At 39.9% G+C, this 21,497-nt stretch overlaps 1 protein-coding gene across 2 annotated transcripts in view; it reads right to left on the reverse strand.

Moving 5' to 3' along the window:
* smad2 (SMAD family member 2) overlaps positions 1–20,583 on the reverse strand; it is a 118,847-nt gene extending 98,264 nt beyond the window's left edge. The window contains exon 1 of one of the 2 annotated variants that reach the window (XM_043717159.1): positions 19,875–20,583. In XM_043717159.1, coding sequence (XP_043573094.1) covers positions 19,875–20,146 — 272 coding nt within the window. In that variant the 5' untranslated portion in view covers positions 20,147–20,583. The remainder of the gene's footprint in view (positions 1–19,874) is intronic. The other variant, XM_043717223.1, reaches the window with a different exon arrangement.
* Between the last annotated feature and the right edge of the window lie 914 nt (positions 20,584–21,497).

Consider the following 21,497-nt stretch of genomic DNA (forward strand, 5'->3'; position numbering starts at 1 on the left):
AAGAGGATAAATGATTCAGGGAGAGCAATGAATACCAGACCCAATTCTGATGAAGAGCCACTGGATTCATAACACTTTCTCTCTCTCCATAGATGCTGCCGGACCTGCTGACCAGCACTCTGTGATGCTGGAAATCCGAACCAAAAACAATCTTTTTTTTTTAAACTAGACTAACCTCTGAGGTAGCAGAACTGACCCAGGAAGAGAGAGCGAGAGAGATAGGTTAGTGGGGATTATATTCATGAGTTCAGAAGGAAGTGGGAGGAAGGGACTCTCAAACCTAAAAAATTCAAACAGTATTACTAGGCATGGTAAACACAGGAAGAATATTTCCAATGACTGGGAAATGCAAAACAGGGCCGAAGGGCCTGTTTCCACACTGTAGGGATTCGGATTCTGAAAACCAGAAGTCAGTGTCTAAGGGAGACATGGTAGACAATTTACGACTGACATGAGGAGCAATCTCTTTATCCAGAGTGGTGAGTCTGTGGAATTTTGTGAAAGCAGTTGAGGTCAGAAAAGTGAATGCTTTCAAGAAGGACAAAGATTGGAATTGTGGAACAGGTTCAAAGGGCCAAATGGCTTATCAAAAATTCATTCACGAGGTGTAGGCGTGACTAGCTAAGCCATCCCGAGCTGCCAAAAGGGCATTTCTGTGAAGTCACATCTAAAGCCAAATCAGGTAAAGACGGCAGCTGGCTTCCCAATAAAGGGCATTAGAGTGTCGGTTGTGTTTGCCTGACAACCACTGGTTTCGTGAGCTTGAGACTCTTGATTCCAAGTTTGTTTTCTCACCATCTGCCATGGTGGGATTTGAACACAAGTTTCCAGAACATTACTTGTATCTCTGGAATAATAGTGTTAACACCTAACTAACATCTCTCCTGTTCCTATTTTCTATTGTCTATGTCAAACTCAATGGCCAAGAGAGGACACCAGTTTATTGTGGTTTCACCTTGTGCATCAGATAGCAAAAAAAATGAAAGCCAATAGTGATATTCAAGCAAAACAAATTTTAGAAAGATACTGCCATCCACGTTCACAAACATCACTGGATGGATGAAAGCAATAAAGGAATGGATCAAAGAAGTGTGCAATCTGAAACTAGTTGGACTTCGTAAAGAATTTGGTTCTTCTGGAACATGCTCAAATTCCACATCATCAATAGTGATGCAAGATGGATAACCTTTTGTTTTGTAAAGGGATATAAAGAATGAACTCATGACCAAATCTACACCTTCAAGAAAAATTGTTATCTCCATTAAAAATTTAAGTAAATTCCAATTAAACAACTGCAAAACAAAAAGTAATCACAGATGGTGCAAATCAGACCAAACAAGAGAAAATGCTATCACAATAGCCAGTTTAGGAGAGGCGATGGCATAGTGGCATTATCCCTAGACTATTAATCTAGAAACTCAGCTAATCTTCTGGGGAAAGTGAGAACTGCAGATGCTGGAGATCAGAGTCAAAAGGTGTGGTGCTGGAAAAGCATAGCTGTCAGGCAGCATCCGAGGAGCAGGAGAGTCGATGCTTCATGAAGAGTTTATGCTTGAAACGTCGACTGTTCTGCTCCTCGGATCTGCCTGTCCAGCTATGCTTTTCCAGCACCACACTTTTTGACTAATATTCTGGGGGGCCAGGTCTGATTCCCACCACAGCAGATGGTGGAGTTTGAGTTCCATTTAAAATCTCGAATGACGAAAAAAAAAATCATTGCTGATTATCAGAAAAACCCACCTGGCTCACTAATGTCTTTCAGGGAAGGAAAAGGAAATCTGCTATCCTCACATGGCCCAGCCTACATGGGACTAGAGACTGCAGTATTTTGGTCGATTTTCAACTGCCCTTCGAAATGGCCTAGCAAGCCACTCAGTTCAAGGGTGCATAGGGATAGGCAATAAATGCTGGCAAGCTAACGATACCCACATCCCACAAGTGAATTAAGAGAAAGTTCATATAACATCAGTTGAGTGAGAAACAAAATTGTGTTTCAGATCTATCATCTAATTTTTGGCCTGAATTGATTCAAGTCAGTCAAAATGGTAAGATAATGGTATTGGGAAAAGAACCACAGAGATAATTGGAAGGGGTACCAAAGAAAAGTCTTGACCTGGAGGAACAGATGCACCAGAACAGGTGGCCCTCTCAATCTTCAATGGAAGATGGAGTAGTAGGTATGCAACTCAACTCGCCTGCTCCCCAACTAAAATAGACCATGATTAATAATTTACCCAAACACCACTTTCCTGGACTATCACCATATCCCATTAAGTCATTAAAATCTCAAGATCTTGGTCTTGAAATGATTCAGATTCCATAGCCCGCTAAAGGTGGAAAATTCCAAAGATCCACGACCATGGATGAAATTCCTATTAGTCTCAGTCCTAAATGGGGTATCCTTCTGGAGATTGTCCGCCTTAGTTCGAGACTCACCAACCTAGAAAAATAACCTACATACATCCACCCCTGCATACCCTGAAATTATTTTCTATGAGATCACCTTATATTTTTCAAAATTCTATAGAGAATACATAATTTCTATTCCCAAAGTGTGTATGAATAAAACTATAGAAACAATGCAGTATGTCCACACATCCAAAATATTAACGTAGATTGTGATTAGTTGGTCCAAACACTGATTCTTAAAGTGACTCACTTATAACAGCCTGCTATCCCAAGCATGTTTATTCCTACTCACTGCTTTCTGCCTAAGCAATTCTCAAACAATACCAACATATTACTCCTAATACGAAATGCTCAAATTTTATTTATTAACCTCTTATGTGGTACCTAAAATCAAAAGCCATCTAAAAGATCCAAATGCAACACACCCATTGATTTTTCTTCATCTAGATAAAAGTGATACTCAAAACTCCAGGATTGTCAATCATAATTTCACAAAACTATATATGTTGTCTCTACCCAAAATCCTATGTATCTAATAATAACATCCTTTAGCATTGCTTCTGAAAGTTTCCTATGATTGATATCAAACTAAGGACTCTTTAGTTCCCCATTTTTATGACCCGCTTTAAGTGTGGGATTTGTAGAACAACCTTTAAAAATTTTTTTAAAATTGTGAGCTGAAATGAAAAAGAACAGTTTCAAAACCAGTATTTTGAAGGATTGCTGAACATTGAGAAGTAACCCTACACTTTGGGCAAACATTGTGCAAATTGCTGTTTGGAAAGCTGCAACTGAATTGGTTGACAACTAATTGGAGTAGAGTATTCTGTATACAGATGCAGATGGATGGCAACAAGAAGTTGATTGGTGTATGGACTAGAGACCAGTTATAGAGAACAAAAAGTCTTTTGCCTGCCAACAAGCTGATTGATTTTCAGATAATTGAACAGCTTGGGGCTGGGGACAAAACACACAAAGTAGTGTGTTGATCTCCACCAGCACAGGGGTTGACCTCTTCTCTGCAGTCAAAACCCATGTTAAACCTGAATAATACTGGTTAATCTTGCCTTCAGCAGCTGTTATAAGCTATGACTTTTAACTGATAAGTCAGATACCTTTGAAGAAAACCAGCCTTGTGTCACTTGCAAACTAGTAGAAGCAGAGGAAAAACAACTGAAAAGCATCATTCTGACCAGCACAGGAATCACAAGGATCATCTTAGTACGTTGTGAACAGAAAACCATTCAACTGTTTGCAAATTTTCCTCTGCCATAACCTATTTTTCCCTTGTATATTTGACTGTGCATGCATGTAGGGGTGAATCTAAGGGAATTAGAGTTTTCATGTGTGTTAAATACCAACAGTTGAAATGGTGCTCATGAGTCTAAATTATTTGTAATAAATAATAACCAAGTACATAAACCTGGTCTGTACTTTCCATCAAGCTGGATCAGGAAATCCGATAAATTGCAGAATCGTGTACTTATTTTAAAAGCTTTAACTTGCAAGATTGAGAATGTGTATAAGGTATGAGCAAGTAGAGAAAGAGTTAAATTTAGGGTTGCTGACAAAGGCTCAAATAGTGTGACTTTGATCAGATAAGAACTTGCAGTAAATAATAAGGTGCTGGAGGCAAGGGTAGTGCTTTAACAAGGTGAAGAACATCTATTGTATTGCCAGTTAACGAGATGAAGAAAATCTATTGTGTAATGCCAGATGGCTTAATCTTTACAGTTGATGCTTGCTAATTGTAACGGTCACCCAATATAGATGTTGCTTTATTTGGATGCTACTCCCTGTAAGTGACTATATAATTCCTTAAAAATCTGCTGTCCGAGAGAAGACCAAGAACTCATGTCCTTGTGTACGTGGGCGATCGCTCTGTCCAGGGCTCGGAATAACGATGAAGGTAGAGCCATACTGTGTCTGAGTGTTTGCTTCGACTAATAGGGAAATGGGATGACAATAAGATGACTCCGAGAATAGTACAATCTGATTTCCAGCACACCACCAGTTACATTTGGTACTTTCCAGTTGTGACAAAAATTGGATATCAGAGATTTAAGGAGTTAGGTAGTCAAAGAAAAACTGGATAAATCTTTGCTCTCGGAGTAGCTCGCAGTTTTGGCAGAAGACAACAAGGCAACGTGGACACGTGTTCCAAATTAAAGGACTTCAAGAAGGTAATTAGGTAAAAACTTTTCACAGCTACTTCAATGCATCACAACATCAGAAATGGGAATCTTCTCTAATCATTACACAACATTCACTTTCATTCATAATTCAGAATGAAGCAGTCCGTCTACAAATATAGAAATAGCTAGAGAGAGCACGAGAAAGAACAGGACAAATTACACTGCTGTCTTGGCACTTCATTTCACTCTCCACCACTCATCACCCCACCATCATCACCCCACCATCATCACCCCACCATCATCACCCCACCATAGCAACCTGCCAAGGTTGCAGCAGCTAAATTCACAATCACTATCATCTACCACGTAGCAGGCACATGGGAACACTACCATTTGCAAATTCCCTTCCAGACAGGAGAGACCTGACTTGAAGGCATATCTTCAGAGTCTCTGCAACATGGGTATACTTACACCATATGGACTGTAAGGATTCAAAGGGAGATCACAATCACCTTCTCAACAGCAATTTGAGAACCACCTCAAATACCAGTATTGCCAGGCAACATCCAGTGAAAAAAATAATGAAAGGAAAATAGTGGTCCTTATACATGCATTTGTATACCAACTCTATACATTTATTACTAAATTAACAGATCGGTGAATGCACAAAAGTGGATCTACGATTCTGCTACATGAATAACAGAGACAGTTGACACAACCAGTCTCTCCTGCCCAAAAACAGAATTAAATGAAATGTAACTGCATAAAAAAAAAATCAAAACATTAATAAAAATGATTAGATGTAGTTGTGACTAGGGTTCGCACCATTTCAAATGTAAGACAAAGCAATAACATACTTGGTTTATTACAGCATTTGCTCAAAGGGGAAAACGCGCACTAATAATGCAATAAGCGTGTCAGTTACAATTCAGTCAGTACGAGGTCATGGGTTCAAGTGTTCCTTTGCTATGCAATACAGATTTGCTATGAAGGCTGTTTCAGGTTATTGACTTTTCCAAAGTCTGAAAAAAGCCTGAAAAGTCACTGAAGTCAACAATCATGGGAGTTCCAGTGATTTCAAAAAGGCAAATCTGGTGATAACAGTTTGAACTAACTGAACCACAAGAGATAGACCAGGCAGTTACGTATTGCAACAAGGATCCGATTATGGACCAGCAAGTTTGTCTTAAAATGAATTTGCACGAGTAGATCTATCAGTTCCAGATAACCAACATCCTTAGAAATAATATCATTTACACAAGGCAAATATCTAAAATCTTACCACTGTTTAGATCATCTAGATAGCCTCCACCAAAACTTCGTGGCTATATAAACCTGCACTTATGATCATTAGATCTAAGCAACTGTATTGATCATTAGGGGAGACAATAAGCACACAAAGGATTTTGCTCAGTGATAATCAGTAACAATACTGCTGCAGCACATGCAGATGTGGCCAGTTACAGCACTAGGCCATGACAGGACTCTGGCTGCATGAAGCACCTGTGCAAGTGCGAATAGCATCCCTGCATTCTCTGCATACCAGGAATGGGGTAGGTGGTGTGTGCACACGGAGTTGGTAAGAGGTGAGGGAGCTCCGTTATAGCTGGGAGTGACGAGAGGAAGGCTGCTAGGATAAAATAAACTCTATTCTGACATGTAGGCCACTTTAGTTTATATCCAGGTTGCACCATAATTAGATAGGCAGCTGATTCCCACTATTTGACAATGACGCGAGATTTTTCCTGTTTGCACCACCCTAGAAGCTCATCAATACCCAGAACAAAGCAGAAATTGGAGGAGCATCCAATGCACCACCTTTTACATCATTTACACAGCGTCATCTGAGTATGATAGCCCCAGTATGTACAGTCTACAAGATACACAGCAGCAGCTATTGAGCAATTCTTTAACTGCTACTTCCATCGCAGCCTTTCATTATCTCGAAGTGCAAAGTCTCCTTCAATTCTTATACCACACCACTTTGTAAATAATAAAGTTAAAAATCACACAACACCAGGTTATAGTCCAACAGGTTTAATTGGAAGCACACTAGCTTTCGGAGCGACGCTCCTTCATCAGGTGACCTGATGAAGGAGCGTCGCTCCGAAAGCTAGTGTGCTTCCAATTAAACCTGTTGGACTATAACCTGGTGTTGTGTGATTTTTAACTTTGTACACCCCAGTCCAACACCGGCATCTCCGAATTGTAAATAATAGTATTTCACTAGTAGATCAAAACCCTGGAACTCAATTTAACAGACTAATGAAACACTGTCTGTAACAATGCATAGCAATAGCTCGGCAGAACTGAGGGAATTGGATAGGCCAAAACAAATGCTGGCCTTGGAAGCACTGTCAACATCACAATTTTTTTTAAGAAGGTAATTTAATTAAAGAATTTGAATTTGTCTGAAATAATTGAACTTTCAATAATTACAAAAACTAAAAATATCAAATACTGCACACCACGATTTTCCAACTAATAGTTTTACTCGAGCATCAACATCTCTCAAGACAATGCATGACAGATCACTACCAAAAATTCCCACAGGAATCAAAAGGACCAATAAAATCACAGCACGATGGCTCAGTGGTTAGCACTGCTGCCTCACAACACCAGGGTCCGAGGTTCAATTCTAGCCTCAGGTGATTGTTTGTTTGTGTGGAGTCTGCACATTCTCCCCATGTCTGCATGGGTTCTCTCTGGATGCTCCAGTTTCCTCTCAGTCCAAAGATGTGCAGGTCAGGCAAACTGGCCATGCTAAAGTGCCCATAGCGTTAGGTGCATTAGTCAGAGGGAAATGGGTCTGGATGGATTACTGTTCGGAGGGTCGGTGTGGACTGGATGGGCCGAAGGGCCTGTTTCCACACCGTAGGGAATCTAATCTAAATAAAACAAAAAGTCAAATGTGCCTGCGCATGGATGTCATTTCACAGGAAACTGGACAGCCCCAATTACATAGGATCAGTACACTCTAACTGTACCAGGAGGCTTACAAAATAGACTGCAACGTAACCTAATCAGATGCATCAGCCAACAACATTTTTTTAAAAAATCAGTCTCTTTGATATTAGATTATTAGTATAACTCTACAATTAAGGTAACATTTCAGGACTTTAGTATTTAAACTATTCCAGAAACTCTTAAGGAGTGATTCAAAACGATATTGGGTAACTTTGTACCATTCCAAACAGTTTTTAAAATGGGCAAATGGCTTGATAAACAGTCTGATTTAAGCCAACAAATTCCCTTTTCAGGGCCAGAGTTAAAGTGGACAAAGCAGGCAAACTGCATGCAATGGATTAAAATGGACTTTTGTGACCAAAGCTCTTAAGCTTAATGGAATGGGAAACACCAAAGAACTGAAACAAAAATCTGAAAATAACTCAAATAACCCAAGAGGTACTAAATTGCCTACATAAATCTGTACACCCTAATTTGAAAGGCAAAAAAGGCTGGTCAGAAAAAAATCAAAAGTCCTGCATGATCCAGTAGTTTTGATGCAAAATATATTTTAGTGTGCTTGATCTAAAATATTTTGATCAACTCCTAAACAAAAAAAAAGCAAGTTACTAACATTATTGAAGAAGCTCAACAATTTTAATCATTAAGGAAGGGCCAAGCAAAAATTTAGAGGAAGAAAACAATGCAAGTTAAAAAGGGTGCTGCCCCCAAGCCACTAATGCGTTCACCAGTTAAGTAACTCAGATTTGGAGCAGCCTAGTTGTCACTTTAGAGTAACAACAATAAAAGCAGCTCACATCTTAGAAATCATGAGCCATTAAAGATGTTATACTGAAAATTCATACTCATTAGGAAAACAGTTGTGTATTATTAGTATTATTGGACCAGTAATTCAGAGTATTAATGCTCCAAAGAGTTCAAATCCAATTTAAATTCAACAAATTGATCTGAGAAAACCAAATGCGATGATATGACCATTAAACTTAGATTTGCTATAAAAACCCATATAGTTCACAAATATTATTCGGAAAGAAACTGATTCCCTACCTTCACTGGCCAATGCAACTCCTGGCTCCCACCAACATAGGAGGCATCTTACTACCCTCTGAAATGGTCTAATGAATATGACATAGCAGAAGTAGGCCATTTATCCCATCAAGCCTGCTCAACATTCAATGAGATCATCCACTTTCCTGCCTTTTCCTCATACTGTTTAAAAATCTGCCTGTATCAAAATTGAATATAATTAATACCTCAGCTTCAAAAACCCATACTCAGTTGTAGACAACTCCTGCTGAAAGGCTGGCTTTGCTGGTGACATCCACATACCCAAAATAAATTTAAAAACCTCCGAAATCAAATTTATCTAAACACATCACATTACAAAAAGTGGTACATACTTCAGTGAGGAAGCATGTTAAAATTATAGAAACTGACAAGAATCAGTTGTTGTCTGATTCAAATAAGAAGGGTTAATATAAAATGAGCTAAAAAAAATCTGGCCCAGTAAAATTAAAGACTGGTTGTGGGAGTTGCATGTAGGCCTCCAGACAATAATGGCCAGATAAGGGATAATATTAAGCAAAAAACGAGAGAGGGTGCGACAATAACCATAGCTGATGTCAATTTCCATATACAGGTCGACCACTATATCTGCAGAATAGTCTTTCGCGACCAGAATGCATTATACAGAACATTCCTGAACCAGGAAGGTACATTTCCCATTTAAATAAGTGGGTTTGCCCCGACCCGTGGTTTCAGAACAGAAACCCTGCAGGGGGGGTGAGAAGAGAAGGAGGAACTACTGCACAAACAAACCATATCAGCAATAACACACCAGATGAATTTCTGGCGTGCGTACAAGGTGAACCTGAAGACCAATATGCTAGGGGGTGTGATGGATGGCAGTTATAGGAAGGGGGTAAAAACCATAGATATAAATCATGTAGATGGGATACTTCCAGGTAAAGCAGGAGAGGGAGGCAGGTAGTGCAGCAGTTTGCTGTGGCTATCCCCATCTCAAACAAGTATGCTGTTTTGGAAAATATAGGGTGTGATGGGCTCTCAGGGGAATGTAGCAAAAGTCACGTTTCTGGTACCGAGACTGGTTCTAATATAACCAAGAGTACGTCAAGTTCCAAGCGATCAATTATGATCGGGGACAAGGAGAAAGTGTGGCACTGGAAAAGTACAGCCGGTCAGGCAGCATCCAAAGAGCAGGAGAGTCGACATTTCAGGCATGAGCCCTTCATCATCAGGAATGTGACATGCCTGAAGGGCTTAGGGTCGAAATGTCAACTCTCCTGCTCCTTGGATGCTGCTGGACCTGCTGCGTTTTTACTGTACCACACCTTTCAACTGTGATAGGGGACTCTCCAGTCAGAGGCATCGACAGACATTTCTGCAGCCAATAGCAGAAGTCTGAACGATGTGTTGCCTCCCTGGTGACAGATCAAGGATATCGGAGAGTCACAAAGATGTATAGCATGGAAATAGACCCTTCGGTCCAACCCGTCCACGCCAACCAGACATTCCAACCCAATAAAGCCCCACCTGCCAGCAACCGGCCCATATCCCTCCTCACCCTTCCTATTCATATACCCATCCAATTGCCTCTTAAATATTGCAATTGTACCAGCCTCCACCACATCCTCTGGCAGCTCATTCCATACAAATCATTTATGTAAATGACAAAAAGTAGAGGATCCAGCACCGATCCTTGTGGCATACCACTGGTCACAGGCCTCCAGTCTGAAAAACAACCCTCCACCACCACCCTCTGTCTTCTACCTTTGAGCCAGTTCTGTATCCAACTGGCTAGTTCTCCCTGTATTCCATGAGATCTAACCTTGCTAATCAGTCTCCATGGGGAACCTTGTCAAACGCCTTACTGAAGTCCATATAGATCTCATCTACTGCTCTGTCCTCATCAATCTTCTTTGTTACTTCCTCAAAAAACTCAATCAAGTTTGTAGACATGATTCCCCATGCACAAAGCCATGTTGACTATCCCGAATCAGTCCTTGCCTTTCCAAATATATGTGTACATTCTGTCCCTCAGGATTCCCTCCAACAACTTGCCCACCACTGAGGTCAGGCTCACCTGTCTATAGGCTTGTCTTTACTACCCTTCTTAAATAGTGGCACCATGTTGGCCAACCTCCAGTCTTCTGGCACCTCACCTGTGACTATCAATGATACAAATATCTCAGCAAGAGGCCTAGCAATCACTTCTCTAGCTTCCCACAGAGTTCACGGGTACACCTGATCAGGTCTTGGGGATTTATCCACTTTTAACCGTTTCAAGACATCCAGCATCCCTCCTCTATAATCTGGACATTTTGCAAGATGTCACTATCTATTTCCCTACAGTCTATATCTTCCATATCCTCTTCCACAGTAAATACTGATGCAAAATATTCATTTAGTATCTTCCCCATTGTCTACGGTCCACACAAAGGCTGCCTTGCTGATCTTCGAGGGGCCCTATTCTCTCCCTAGTTACCCTTTTGTGAAAGCAGAATATTCTCAAAAAGGGGAGAGGGACCAGTAAGAACTAATGACTCAGAGGGAATAGGATGAGATTCTGAAGGACAAAAATAAGTTAGCAGAAGTTCAAAAAGGAGCTCTTGAAGGATTACTCCCAGACCCGTGAGCTAGTGAGGGTCTGAACAGGAGGATAGATTGGATGAACGCTGGCTGAGGAGCTGGCGCAGGGAGAAAAGCTCACTTTTTTGGTTTATTGGAATCTTTGCTGGGGTAGAAGTGACCTGTATAAGGAGGGCTGATTGCACCTGAATTGGAAGTGGACCAATATAGTGGCAGGGAGATTTGTTGGAGCTGCTCTGGAGGGTTAAAACTGGGAAGGTGACAGGGTGGGACCCCAGGAGATAGTGAGAAAAGAGATCAATCTGAGACTGGTACAGTTGGGAAAAGGAGTCAAACAGTCAAGGCAGGCAGGCAGGAACAAAGCAGCACAGTGGTTAGCACTGCTGCCTCACAGCGCCAGAGACCTGGGTTCAATTCCCGCCTCAGGCAACAGTGTGGAGTTTGCACATTCTCCCGGTGTCTGCCTGGATTTCCTCCAGTTTCCTCCCACAGTCCAAAAATGTGCAGGTTAGGTGAATTGGCCATGCTGAATTGCCCGCAGTGTTAGGTGAAGGGGTAAATGTAGGAGAATGGGTCTGGGTGGGTTGCTCTTTGAAGGGTCGGTGTGGACCTGTTGGGCCTAAGGGCCTGTTTCCACACTAAATAATTTAATCTAAATAAAAAGAACAGGGTAGGACTGAAATTAAACTGCATTTATTTCAATGCAAGAGGCCGAACAGGGAAGGCAGATGAACGCAGGGCACGGTTAGGAACATGGGTCTGAGATATCACAGCAATTACAGTGACATGGCTCAGGGATGGACACGACTGATAACTTAATGTTTCAGGGATACAAATGCTATAAGAAGGATAGAAAGGGAGGCAAGACAGGAGGGGGAGTGGCGTTTTTGACAAAGGATAACATTATGGTTGCACTTAGGGAGGATATTCCTGGGAATAGATCCAGGGAAGTTATTTGTGTGGACTGAGAAACAAGAAAAGGGGATGATCACCTGATTGGGATTGTACTATAGACACCCAAAAGTCAGGAGGAAATTGAGAAACGAAATTGGTAAGGAAATCTCAGTTATCTGTAAGAATAATAGGGTGGTTATGATAGGGGATTTTAACTTTCCAAGCAGACTGGGACTGCATTGAGTTAAGCACTTAGATGGAGAGGAATTTGTGTACAAGAGAATTTTCTGATTCAGCATATGGATCTACCTACTAGAGGAGGAGTAAAACTTGACTTACTCTTGGGATAATAAGGCAGGACATGTGACTGAGGTATCAGTGGGAGAGCACTTTGGGACCAGTGACCATAATTCTAATAGTTTTAAAATAGTGATGGAAAAAGATAGACTGGATTCAAAAGTTAAAGTTCTAAATTGGAGAAAGGCCAATTTTGACGGTATTAGACAAGAACTTCCAAAAACTGATTAGGGCCGGATACTCTCAGGTATAGGGATGGTGGAAAAACAGGAAGCCTTCAAAAAAAAAGATAACAAGAGTGCCGAAACAGGATGTTCCTGTTACAGTGAAAGCCAAGGCTGCTAGGTATAGGGAATGCTGGATGACTAGAGAAATTGAGGTTTTGGTAAAGAAAGAAGCAGATGTCAGGTATAGACTGCAGAGATCAAGTGAATCCTCAGAAGAGTATACAGGCAGTAGGAGTATACTTAAGAGGGAAATCAGAAGGGCAAAAAGGGAACATGAGATAGCTTTGGCAAATAGGGTTCAGGAGAATCCAAAGCAATTTTATAAATACATTAAGGACAAAAAGGTAACTAGGGGGTCAAGAGAGCACCTCAAAGGTTAGCGAGGCAGTCTGTGTGTGGAACTGCAGGAGATGGGAGAAGATACTAAACAAGTATTTTGCATCAGTGGAGAAGGACATGGAAGATATAGAACGTGGGGAAATAGATGGGGACATCTTAAAAAGTATCCATATTAGGTGGTGGTGCTGATGACTTAAAACATCCAAAAGTGAATAAATCCCCAGGACCTGATCAGGTGTGCCCTTGAACTCTAGGGAAGCAACTGCTGGGCCCCTTGCTGAGATTTTGTATCACTGATAGTCACAAGTAAGGTTCTGGAAGACTTGAGCTTGGCTAACATGGTGCCACTATTTAAGAAAGGTGGTAAGGCAAATTCAGGGAACTATTGACCGGTGAGCCTGATATCCGTGGTAGGCAAGGTTAGTAGAAGGAATCCTGAGGGACAGGATTTACATGTATACTGGATATGTAAAAACTGATTAGGGATAATCAACATGGCTTTGTGCATGAGAAATCTTGAGGTTCTTAACTTGGAGTTTTTTTTTTGAAGTTGAGGATTGATGAGGTCAGAGCAGTGGATGTGATCTATATGGACTTCAGTAAGGCGCTCGACAAGGTTCCCCATGGTAGACTGGTTAGCAAGGTCAGATCTCACGAAATACAGGGAGAACTAGAGATTTGGCTAGAAGGCAGAGAATGGTGGTGGAGGGCTGCTTCTCAGACTGGTGGCTGGAGATCAGTGCTGTGCCACAAAGATCAGTGCTGGGTCCACTGCTTTTTGTCATTTACACAAATGATTTGAATGTGAATACAGGAAGTATAGTTAGAAGTTTACAGATGACAACAAAATTGGAGGTGCAACGGATAGCAAAAAAAAAGGCTACCTCAATGTACAATCGGATCTTGACCAGATAGTCGATATTTTAAACTTAGATAATTTGAGGTGCTGCATTTTGGAAAGGCCAGACAGGGCAGGAATTATATACGTAATGCTAAGGTCCTGGGAGTACTGCTGAACAAAGACCTTGGAGTGCAGGTTTATACTTCCTTGAAAGTAGAGTCGTAAGTAGATAGGACAGTGAAGGCAGTGCTTTCCTTTATTGGTCAGTACACTGAATATAGCAGTTGTATAGGGCATTGGTTAGGCCCCTTTTGGAATATTGTGCGCAATTTTGGTCTCCCTGCTACAGGGAGGATGTTGTAAAACATGAAAGGATTCAGAAAAGATTTACAAGGATGTTGCCAGGGTTGAAAGATTTGAGCTATAGGGAGAGGCTGAATAAGCTGGGGCTGTATTCCCTAGAGCGTCAGAGTTTGAGGGGTTTATAAAATCATGAGAGGCATGGATAGGGTCAATAGACAAGGTCTTTTCTCTGAGTTGGGAGAGTCCAGAACTAGAGGGTACAGGTTTAAGGTGAGAGGGAAAAGGTCTAAAAAGAAATGAAGGGGCAACTTTTTCATGCAAGGGTGGTGCACGGATGGAATGAGCTGCCAGAGGAAGTGGTGGAGACTCGTACAATGACATTTAATAGGCATCTGAACAGGTATATGAATAGGAAAGGTTTAAAAGGGATACGGGCCACATGTTGGCAAACGGATCTAGATTAATTTAAGATATCTGGTTGGCAGGGACTGAAGATTCTGCTTCCGTTCTGTACATCTGTATGACTCTAGTTGAGAAACCAACTCAACAAGCTATCGCAAGTTTGGGTTTTGTGCAATGAGAAATGTATTATTAATCTTGTTGTGAGAGGTTCCTAACGTAATAGAATTCTTCATTGGGGTGGAAAGTGAAGTAGTCCGGTCCAAAACTATGGCCCCAAATCTAAACAAAGGAACTATGAAGGTACGAGGGCAAGTTGGCTGTAACAGGCTGGTTGACCACATTAAAAAAGTACTTCAAAATGAATAGGTAATGTTGATAATTAAAGTAAATGCATGTATTTTAACAGTTATATACTTCTTTTAGGCAAAAGAAAAGATGACATGAAAAGTGGTTAACAAAAATAAATTAAGGAAAGTATTAGATCCAAAGAGGAGTCAAAGTGGCGAGGAAAAGTAGAGGACTGGGAGCAGTTTATAATTCAACAGCCGAGGACCAAGCAGTTAATTAAGAAGCCAAGAAAAAAAACGACAGCAAGTATGCAAGAAACATCAAAGCAGACAACAGCTTCCATAATTAATGTTAGTGAAGACTAACTTAGGCCCCTTAAAGCCTGAAACAAGAGGATTGATAATGGTGAACAAGGTGGAGCAATTAAATAGTTACATTAATTTGTCTTTACTGATGACAGATAACTTCCAAAAAGTGGTTGGGAAACCAAGGTCTTTTGGGAAGGAAGGAATGAAGGCAATAAATCAGTAAAAGATCAATTGGTGGAAAAATTCATAGGACTGACGGCTGATAAATCCTCACATCCCATGTTACGAAAGGATATGAAATAGGAGATGGTTAAGGGGAAGACAAAAGTCAGGAATTACAGACTGGTCCGTCTCAGTAGTTCTGAAAAGATAAGAGTCTATTACAAAGGATGCAATAATGGGACACTAGAAATACAATATTACAGTCAACATGGAATTATGAAAGGGAAATAGCATTTGACCAACCTCTTCTTTTTGGAGAATAAAACTAGTAGAAAAGATGAGGGAGAAGTCAGTAACATGTTCTTTTAAGTACAGAAAGTGTGGATAAAGTCCTGCAAAAGAGGTAATGTGCAAAATCAAAGCATTTTGGACTGGTGGTGGAAATATATTGACATGAATTAAGGCCATAAAAAGAATAAAATTAGGCCATTTGGAACAGCAAATCTACTATGCTGTAGAGTGAGATCATGTCAACCATGATAATAGCAAGCAGTTGTGAACTGAAATAAAAGTAAAAATGCTGGAAGTAAATCAGCATCTATGGAGAGATATAGAACGCATGCAAGGCTGACAATCTTACATCAGAATTGATCAGTGACTAAAAATACACACTGCGTATATAATCTCAGATGCTTCCTGACCTGAATGTTTCTGATACTTTTGTTTTTATTTCAGATTTCCAGCACCCGTACAGTTTGGCTTGTGTTGGACAAGAATGAATTGATGTTCTTCTGACCGGAGTAAGCGTACAATGGTAATTCTTAGTATTAGAACCACTGTGCTCAAAAATCTTACTTCAAGTATATAGGAGGGCATCATTTCAAAGCTGTAGAGGACAAAACTTAAGTAGTAAAAAGGTGAGGATATTAACAGACTGCTGAACAACAGACAGTAAAACAGAAAAACAAATGGCAGATGTAATTTTACAAATGTGAACTGATTCATAGCTAAATTTGCCAACGACATCAATAGGAGTAGGAAAGTAAGTGTGAATAGGAGGTACAGTCTGCAACAGGTTACAGACAGCTTAGGTGGGTGGGCAAAATTCGGTAGATGGGGCATAAACTAGGAAAACATAAACTTGCCCAGTTTGACAAGAAAAGGAAAGCAGCACACTACTTAAGGAGAGAGATTACAGAATTCCATGATAGAGGGATGAGAGTATCCAAATAAATCTCAGCAAGTTAGTATTCAGGTGCAGCAAGGCAAGTGGAACACTGGCTTTTATTGCAAGGGGAATAAAATAAAACCAAGTAGGAAGGTTTCATTGTTGTACTGATGTGACTACATATGGAGGACTATACAGAGTTTGGGTCTCTTTACTTGCCTAAAAATATATAGATGTGTTAGAAGCAGTTCGGAGAAGGTTCATTTGAATCATTCCTAGTATGAAGAAAAGTTGAACAGTTTGCATTTATATCCACTGAAATTTAGAAAAATCAAGGGGATAGCCAAGGTGACTGGAACAGGTGAATCACAGGTTTGTTTTCTATTGTGAAAGACACAAGAAACAGGGGCTACAATTTAAAATGAGGTGCCCCTTTTAGAACAAAAATTATTTTTCTCTCAGAAGGTCATTAGCATGTGGAATTCTCTTCCCCAGGCAGCAGTGGAAGTGGATAACTGAATTTACTGAAGGCAATAATGAGGAGTTTTGATATCAAGGATGATGAAAGATTGACAGAAAAGTGGATTGACACAACAACCACATGATCCATGACCTTACTGAATAGCATGACTGGCCAAATTGTACTCTTATGCTCCTGTTTTGGAAGACCAAGTGCAGCCATTATAAAATAACGCTTTTTTTTCACAGCTATGTCCATACCTTGGAGTATGACGTTTTCATGATCACTGAGAATCGCAAAATCTGACTGCAATGTAGATTTAGTAAACAACCCTATTTAATATGATATAAAACAAAGAAATGCAGGTGCTGGAGAAACTCAGCAGTTCTGGCAGCATTTGCAAAAAGAAAAAACAAAGTTAATGTTTCAAGTCCAGTGACCATTCGTTAGAATTAAAAGTATTTGGGAAATTGTGGGATTTCTGCTGATGATAAAAGTTGGGATGGGGGTGAAGAGAGAAAGAGGGGGAAAAGGGAAAGAAATTAAAAGAGATTACCAATGATAATAATACTACTATTTAATAAGCTGTTTTACTTTTATTTTATTGATTGTACGCCTTTTAAAATGGGGGCACATTGTCTCAACTTGATACTTGAATGGCCAATGACACGGTAAACAATTAGGAGAGACAAAGATTTACTACATGATACTGGGAAAAAGATTTCAATGGGGAGAGATGAGAGAAAGTACATTTGTGCATCTTACAGCAGATAAGAAGAAAAAAATGGAGAGGGGCTTCAAGTAAAGAAAATGAGAAAATTATTTCCAATGACAAAGGTCAGATTTAAGGCAACCAAAAAAAAGAATAAAAAGGCAACATGCACAGAAAAAGGTTGTTACATTGATTTGCGATGTTCTGGAATGCATCGCTTGAAAGTACAACAGAAGCTGATTTAGTAAGTTTTCAAAAGAAATTGATTAAGTACTCAAAAATACAAAAATATGCTGGATTATATGAAAAAAAAACAAGACAGGAGACTAATGGAATAGCTTTCACAAATCACGCACAGGTATGACGGGCCAAATGGCCCTCTGATTCCAGAAAAAGCAAAACGTTCACAATACAGAGTTTAAATTTATACTATCAGAGATCTGAATCACATTTGCCTGTGAACTGTTGTCAGAATTAGCCAACTTTAAACCAAGCCACATTACGATATTATCAGCAATATGACCATAAATCAATTCATCCCACTTAAAGGTAGATCAAAATGGTGTAAAATTTACAGTTCAATACGAAAGATGAGTTTTGACATTAATACCAAACCAGAATGCACATTCTAGATTCATATTAAAATCACACTGGTGCTTGGTTCTTACCCAAACCTGTTGGATACAGTCAAAATTAAATAAATTACATCAATAGGTTAAAGGGAAAAAGAAATTAGTGCTAATAAATCATTTGATTTCCCCTCCCCCCTTTTCCTGTAACAGAAGCAGCAGGCACAATGCTAGAAATGCGCAAATAATTTCATTAGTATCTGAACGTGAAAAAAAAGGCTACAAACGAAGACATAACCTTTTTGTTTGAAGATCTCCAACATTACCTATTTGCATCAGATTGAGGATTATCAGTATCTTCTGCTTATGCTACAAGTGAGTGATTGTTTAGTTTACAGTTCAAACTTTGAGTTGTTACAAATTAGAACATTAGAAAACTCTTCAAAAAGAAAAAAAAACCCATTACAATTCCAGAAGTCTACAAAAAACTTCTACAAGCATACAGGCAGACTTAGTTATTGGAAATGCTTCACAAGGGATTAATTTTTTTAAAGAAATGTCTATTAACCAAAAGCTCATTGCCCCCCACTCCTATTAATTGGGCCTCTAGCCTAAATGACTCACAATTATATCTGAGAGATATTACAATTGTAATATACTTACTATGCCTTTTGTGCCCCTTATCTGAATGCTGGCACGCAAATGATAAACACAATAGTTCATCATTTTGGCTCAGATGATGAAACATGTTCTTACCTCCCCTAGGGGAGCAGATGCGAGTATTAAGAAACCCACTCTTTTTGCCCTAGCATACAAGATAAACGTGTCTTCATTTTAATAGAAAAAGTTGAATAAAAACATAAATTTGGGAAATATTATAATGTAATCTCAAACTTTTGTTTCAAGAAACAATTATCCACTAAAGATTAAAAATCATACTACCGTCAATTATTTACATCCTGCATGCTCTTATCTATAAGAAAGGGAAAAAAAAGCACACTTGTAACTACTGCTGCCAAAGAGGCAAAAACAATGGCATGGAATCACCATCTCCATTCTAATAGATATAAAGCTCTGCTTCTTCCCATAAATCAAATCAAAACCATCATTGCAAGGAGCACTTTCTCTAGGCAACAGAGTTGGATAAGAAATGGAACTAACTTTGGCACCTTGTAAACAAAGTATAAAGGAAAACACTGATTCCTATAAACAACTTTTTTAAACTACTTTTAATTTTAAAATCCAAATGCAAAGTTAACTTGATGTTTGAACAGAAGAAAACACTATACTTATACAGATAGCAATGACAAATTACCAAAGATAAACAGAATAAAACAAAATTACATATTGATCTAAGTCGATGTGCTCTTTGCTGCAACAGAACTGTCCCTCTTCATAAAGAAAATTACAATATATCTTTGAAAAAAGCTACACTAATGAATCTGTAACCCAAAAGTACAAAAGATATATATATAAAAACACACATTTCCAAAAATCTATTACACAACCAATGTGTCAAATGTTACTTTTTTGACACATTAGTATCAATGCTTATAATTAGCAGAAACTAGAACAAAATACATTCCTTAAATTCCCAAAATCAAGTGAAACAAACGTACATTTGGCCTCAGGGCCTATAAATACGCTTGTCGATAAATGATCAAGTTATATTTTAGGACAAGAAAACTAAACTTGTCACAAAAAAGTGTCATTAAAATGTAACAACTAAACCTGGCTGCCTGATTCAGGGAACAGAAGTTTGGCAGAGGATAGACGTTCCTTACCTGGGGATGGTCACACATTTGGTGTTGCAGCTCTGGGTGGTGATGGCCTTCTCCAGCTCGTCCAGCTGCCCCGTCTTCTTCAGCTTCTTCACCAGGCTCTTGACGGCTTTCTCGCACCATTTGTCGTCCTGCCCGTTGTTCTGCTGCTGTTGCTGCTGCTGCTGCTGCGGCGCCTGGGACGGGGACTGAGAAGAGGGAGACTGCGACTCGCCGCCTTTCTTCCAGCCCAGCAAACGCTTGACGATGGGCGGCGTGAAGGGCAAGATCGACATGGTTCGAGCCGGGAATGGGAATGGGAATGGGGAGTGGGGAGTGAGGGGGCAGGGGGTGGGGGGTGTCGGATGGAGGGGAAAAAAAAGAGAAAGGTGAAGAAGAAAGAGGAAAATAATAATAAAAAAGGGGATAACTGAGGTTGGAAAAGGGAAGAAAACGGCAACCACGATTCAAAAATTCAAACAATTGTGCCTCGCTTTACTCGGTAAACGTCGCTTATCAATCGAAACGATTCGTGAGAAAATAAATAAAAATTGCCCTCAAAAATGTCGTTAGCCTTCTGGGTAATTTATTATTAATTCTCACATCCTCCCCTGAGGTGATTTTATTTGGTTTTTTTTGCTCTCCCTTCCCGCTGGTCTCTTCGCTCCCTTTTTCTTTGATTGACGGCGAGAAACGATTAACAGTCTCCCCCCCGTCCACCTGGAAATCCCACCCCTAGCGCTCGCGCGTCCTCCACTCTCATTGGTGCGTCTGCCAAAGACGCCGGGCCGATCGGGCAGATCCCGGGGGTCTATTGGATAGATTCTTATGTCAATCATCCCAGGCATGCGTGAGGAACGTCCGGTTAACAGGTTTGGTTGATGCCTCAGCAAAACTTTTTTTCCTCCTTTCTTTGGGGGCGGAGGGGGAAAGGCGAAACGATTAAGGGGTGTGTTCCTCCACTTGAAATAGTTCCAAAGGTTACATTCAAACAAATCTTCTTTGTCAATGATAGAAGGCCTGGATTGGGAAGATAGAAATCAATTTCTTTTGCTACGATAAATTCAAACGTTGTTAAATTGGGCTATTAAGCCCAATTTTCTGAGCTTATTATTCAAAATGCCTTTGGGTGTATTCCTCCGCCGACTCACTCCAGCTGCTAGATTTTCAATGGAATAGTTTGAATTTTCTTCATCAGCTTTTTATTTTGTGTTAGAATTGGTTGGTTATCATGTACACTAATTTGTGCCTCTTTCAGCTTGATGATAAATGGGATGGTTTTCCATTAACGTCAAACATAAGCAGTTTGAAAATTTTGTTTTTGTATTGACATTGTGTGGTTTCCAGGCTTCAGTGCAGTGAAATCCTCGACATCAAAAGAGTTGAAAATTAAACCGAATGGTGGTACTTCACTTGCAGCCTTGCACTTATCTCTCGAGTATCATCGTCAAAAAACTTCCATCCTTAAAAGTCCAATTATCTCTTTTTTTAATGAATGTTAAAGAATGTGGCAATTATTGAGGTTCAAACTAGATTAGTAAGCCATTTCTTGTTTTGATCTGATCTTACATCTACCACTGTCACATGATATATTTGAATAATTTTGTACATGCAATATTTTTTTCACATTTTCTATCACATACAAAT

The sequence above is a fragment of the Chiloscyllium plagiosum genome, chromosome 1 (genome assembly GCF_004010195.1).
Source record: "Chiloscyllium plagiosum isolate BGI_BamShark_2017 chromosome 1, ASM401019v2, whole genome shotgun sequence".
Classification (NCBI taxonomy): domain Eukaryota; kingdom Metazoa; phylum Chordata; class Chondrichthyes; order Orectolobiformes; family Hemiscylliidae; genus Chiloscyllium; species Chiloscyllium plagiosum.